This window comes from Pygoscelis adeliae, unplaced genomic scaffold, assembly GCF_000699105.1.
Source record: "Pygoscelis adeliae isolate BGI_AS28 unplaced genomic scaffold, ASM69910v1 Scaffold126, whole genome shotgun sequence".
In the NCBI taxonomy this organism is placed as follows: domain Eukaryota; kingdom Metazoa; phylum Chordata; class Aves; order Sphenisciformes; family Spheniscidae; genus Pygoscelis; species Pygoscelis adeliae.
Window position 1 is genome coordinate 1566831 of NW_008824896.1, and position 5055 is coordinate 1571885.

The following is a 5055-nucleotide window of genomic DNA, read 5'->3' on the forward strand; positions in this document are numbered from 1 at the left end:
TAGAGATCTAGATAGATGCTTTCAGTTACTGTTGGAAAACAAACAACTCAAACTTAAGCACATGGTTTTGAACAAATAAATCACTTGCTGCTTAATATGTGTGATAGAACTTGTTTACAAACTTATAAAACCTGCTGGTGCATGACATCAAACCCGGCCTCACTAACCAGTGCTCATCACCATTGCCCTACTGACCATACTCCTCAGCACCCTCAGTATCTATCTAGCTCTGAAGACTAAGTGAGGTGAGTACTTTATGGGTCTGTGGTCCTCTCTTGCCCTTTGTGTGGACTTGTATGGTTAAAGGGTGCAGAACAGAGTGCATATCTGTTGTACAGGCAAGTTAGCTCTCCACTGCCTCACATCTGGACCTGTGACTAGTAGATCTGAGCCGTTCATCGATTGATGTGGTTAGGGGAAGCATACGCTGAGATATAGCGTGAGTGTGTCTTTGTTGTATTTAAATTGCTTGTAAGTAATACTCGCTAATGTTGTCATCTTGTCTGTTTGCAGTGCCTCCAGGGATTGTGGGTGAAAATAAACTGGAAGATGTGAAAGTGAAAGAGAAGCACAGAGTTACCCTAACATGCGAAGTGATAGGTAAAAGTATACAATATTACTTACCTTTACTGATCAAACCCATGGTGTCAATCATCATTGGTTCTTAACAGCATGTTTTTAATGGAATTTTCAGTTCAGTGGAATTTTTAAATTTAACCATGGTGCTTATAGCAGGACTAAGCACTCCTTATAAAAGTTGTATAAAATGTAACCAAGAGGATAGTTGCTGTGATATTTCTTCTCTAAAGGCCTATGGAATTTAAGAGGAGGTGTGTATTACTTCATGAGGTTCTAAGACTTTAGAATACTTTTTCCAAAACATCTCCCTAAAGCATATATTTTAAAAAGGCATCTGAAACTGTATGTTTCTGTTTTTCAGAAATGTTGGCATATCCTAGAGGTTATGCAACAACTACTATTTGCAATTTTCTTTACTCCATTAAGGGAACCCTGTACCACAGGTCACCTGGATAAAGGATGGGCAATCTCTAACTGAGGATGAAGATCACAAGTTTCTGTCCAGTGGGCGTTTCCTGCAAATTACCAATGCTCAAGTCACTGACACAGGGAGATACACATGTCTTGCATCCAATACAGCTGGAGATAAGAGCAAAAGTTACAGTCTTAATATACTTGGTAAGACAGCTGGGCTGGCTCTTGCAGAGAAAATATTAATCTCAGGAAAAAATAGATAATCACATTGGAATTTTGTAGTACTTTAATTACAGCAATGCTTAAGTTGCCTGTCTACAATTAAAATTTCATAGCTTAGTAATTGATAAATAATAGCAGTTCAATAGAAACAGCAGTTCTGTGCTTTAGACAATATAGAGCTAGAAAATGTGGAGCTATAAGAGGACATTGTCTGTATGGAATGAGCAGGACAGTACATTAGTTTATTGTGTTTCAAGGAAGGAGTATCTGAAGAGCACTTCAGATTGTGAAGTACTACTTCAGATTATGAAGATTTTCTTCATAAAAGCTGAAACCATCTGCAGTTCTCTTTTTTTCATGACGGTTATTACATAACCAAATGCAAACAATGGCGAGTTTGGTTTCCACATCCTCATTTCCTAGGCTCATGCCACCTACCAATCTGCTGCTCACAGGATCATCAGGCAGCGAGTCTGCCAGCTGCTGGGCAAGTGGTGGCTGGCTTCCTGGTGACCTGTGTTTGACAAAGGCTAAGGGCGAATGGAATCCTCTGACACGGGCTGACTGTTGACTTCAGGACAAAATGTAAAACCAGATGAATGTTGTCTGGTTCTGGGTTTCAGTGTGCCTTGTAGGAATGCCTCACAGCTATTTAAGGCTGCAACCAGATTCCTAGACTGAACAGGGAACAGAAAATTGCCTTTTCTTAGAAGTTCTTCCTCTGGTTAATGTTTTTGTTGTTCCTAGTGCCTCCAACCATTGTGGGTGCAGACAGCCATGGAAATGCAGAAGATGCCACTGTTATCCTCAACAGCCCAACATCGCTAGTTTGTGAGGCTTACTCGTATCCTCCAGCTACAATCACCTGGCTGAAAGATGGTAATCCATTAGAATCAAACAGAAATATCCGCATTTTGCCAGGTAAATTTTTTGTTGTTATTGAGAAATAACGTAACACTTTATTCTGTTATTGTTTAGTTTCCCATTACAGATTGTTATGAAAAATCAAAGGATATATTTTTAAGTGCAATGTTTGTACTTTTGTAGCACTTCCCATTCCAATATTTTTTAAGTGCTTCACAATTAACTGATTATTTACTTGTATTTTAATTGTATTCAGGTATTTATCCTTTTGTTCCATAAAGCTAAATGATGGCAAACAAGTTCCTTGGAGTTAATTTCAAGTTGTTTATATTCATTATTAAGTGTGGAAATTAGATGGAGAGACATATAATCAACAACATTAGTAAAAAGAATGAGGTGGCATTTTTCTAGGTCATTAGTAGTTTGCCATTTTTAATTTGTGGAGTAACTCTTACCTAGCACATCTATGGAGGTGAAAAACAGGAACAAGCTTCACTGGTAACACTGAAGTAATGTAGATGAACAAGTACTTTAGCATTAACTGCAAGTGTTCAGAGGAAGAATGAGTCGATATTGATAGCGAGGAATTGAATTACTACATGGGGGGACAACTTCTAGGAATGCAGTCTGAAAAGAGCTGCAGCCAAATTAAATAGTGATTCATCTCTGAGAATGCAGACAATATAAATCATAAATAAACAGGATACTATGGGAAGGAAATTGATGGATGTCAAAGTTGTAGAGGCCACCTGAAGTCTTAAATCCTACTGATTCATGTTTACACTTCTCACATTGTGGCTGTTGCTTCTGTCTGTTCTCCAGAGGGAGTTAAGGGCCTCTTTCATATGAAGTACTGCACTGAGACAGAAAGGCAGTACAGAGGCTCACATCCACCCCTGTATGTTGAATAGACTCTCTTTGCTTAGTCTTACCGATAATGCCTCCTTTCCCTTTTTCTGTGAATGAAGTGCAGAACCCTAAATCACTTCTTCCTATCTAAGTGTCTTCAAGAAATTTCTTGTATGGAACTATGTTAACAAATTTTCCAAGAAACTGTAAGCAACAGGAGTTGTGATCCAAAGCACTCCTGCAAATTATGCAGTCATTTATTGCACAGTATACATGGTGGTAAGCAATCAGTTTTTCAATGCTTATCTAAGGGCAGAATTTGGACCAAAGGGTTGAAAATATTCTCCAGAAACTATTTAAATAATTGGGAAGCAAGAGTATAACAGATGCTATTAAAGAATGATGTCTTTTGGCAGGTGGTCGAACCCTGCAGATTGCAAATGCACAGGAGGACAACACTGGAAGATATACCTGTATAGCCACAAATGAAGCTGGAGAAACTTTGAAGCACTATGAAGTGAAAGTCTACAGTATGGAAATACTTCCAATTTTTAAAATTTTTTTCTTCTTGCATTCTTCCATTTTTTCCCCTTTGCAGTGTTACCTATCCTGGTGAATACAAGGATTTCTGTTAGTAGCTTTGTTTAGCAAACATCTGCATTAGCTCATGGCATAGAAGAGTTTGCTGTTGCATCCTTTACAATGCTGCTGTTGGGCTAAAAATCTTTGTACCACCCAGGGAAAGACATTTAAGACACATCGAACTCCAGTTTCTTCTGAAATGCCTTTTTGGTAATGATTTTAAAATCAGATGAGCGCAACACGATGGGAGATGTGAGCAGAGAATCTCATAGAATCATAGAATCGTTTATGTTGGAAAAAACCTTTAAGATCATCAAGTCCAACCATTAACCTAGCACTGCCAAGTCCACCACTAAAATCTCGTGAGCAAAGAAACTGTTTTAGAAGAAAAGGAGGGGAGGGGACCCGTAACAATCTAATGGGAAACTTTCTTGGTAAGGTAAAATAGAAGGATACTGTTTTTATATCCTTCCATAAAATACCATATGTACAAAAGCTTTTCCCATTCAAGGCTTCCTGTCAGCACATTGTCCTTTGAGCATCTGTGCCTAATACTCTATTTTAATGCTCAAACTCTTCATTGTGGGCTCAGTCAATCATGATTTTTCATCATCTTTTTTTTTTTATTTTCTAGTCTGAATTGGATTTTGGTTTGCTCTCTCACAGTAACTGTGCTGTTATTTTAATTACACTAAGTCCCTAATTAGGCCCCATTGGATTTGGAATAATGAGAAGATGACAAAAGAGTTCATTACTGAAGTATGGCTATGTAGCAACATAAAGCCCCCCACCCCCAAATGCCATTGCAACTGTCAGTTATTATGGTACTGTAAGCATTAGGGTGAATTTAAAATTTCCCATTGAAAAAAGAATGGAAAATCCTTTGAAAGCATTTAAAATAATTTGAAAGATATTATGAGACCAGGGTGGGGGGGGGTAGCTTAAGAATTTTGAAATGTTCTGTTTTCATTCTGATTCAGAAGGAAACGAGATTTTGCAACATTGGGATTTCAAAGGAATGGAAATGTTGAGTTTTGACCAACTACTCTGAGTGTGGACTTCAGTTCAAACATATGTTTCTGAGAATATTAATTTCTATTAAAATGCTTTTTAATGACTGCAGTACACTGAACTTTATAGAATTTAAACCAAACACATAATAAAGTGCTATAGCTAGGTAAGGCTATGGTCAGGTTTGCATGTCTAAAACTGTTGAACACAGTTTTATGTATTTTTATATATAATACATATACTAAAAATAGTTTAAAATACATATCTATATTAAAAAAAAAAAGGATTCAGCTATGAGGAAGAGGCAGATTATAGGGGGAATGCACTTGCTTTCCCTGAGGTTATCATCCAGGTTTTCCCTTTGTCCAGTTAATTTTGAAAGGCTGCATAAGACAGTAAGTCATGAAAGTCCTTCTTGCTCCCTTTGTTTTTGTCCAGTTCCACCCACCATTAACAAAGGGGATATCTCAGGGATGGGTCTCTCCCCTAAAGAAGTGAAGATCAAAGTAAACCACAGCCTTACCCTGGAGTGTG

The 5055-nt window shown here is 37.8% G+C and overlaps 1 protein-coding gene across 1 annotated transcript in view; it reads left to right on the forward strand.

Annotated features, from left to right (window-relative positions):
• HMCN1 (hemicentin 1) overlaps positions 1 to 5055 on the forward strand; it is a 214120-nt gene that overhangs the window by 150648 nt on the left and 58417 nt on the right. The window contains exons 50-54 of the mRNA XM_009324659.1: positions 514 to 600; positions 1006 to 1197; positions 1963 to 2136; positions 3345 to 3458; positions 4960 to 5052. Coding sequence (XP_009322934.1) covers positions 514 to 600; positions 1006 to 1197; positions 1963 to 2136; positions 3345 to 3458; positions 4960 to 5052 — 660 coding nt within the window. The remainder of the gene's footprint in view (positions 1 to 513; positions 601 to 1005; positions 1198 to 1962; positions 2137 to 3344; positions 3459 to 4959; positions 5053 to 5055) is intronic.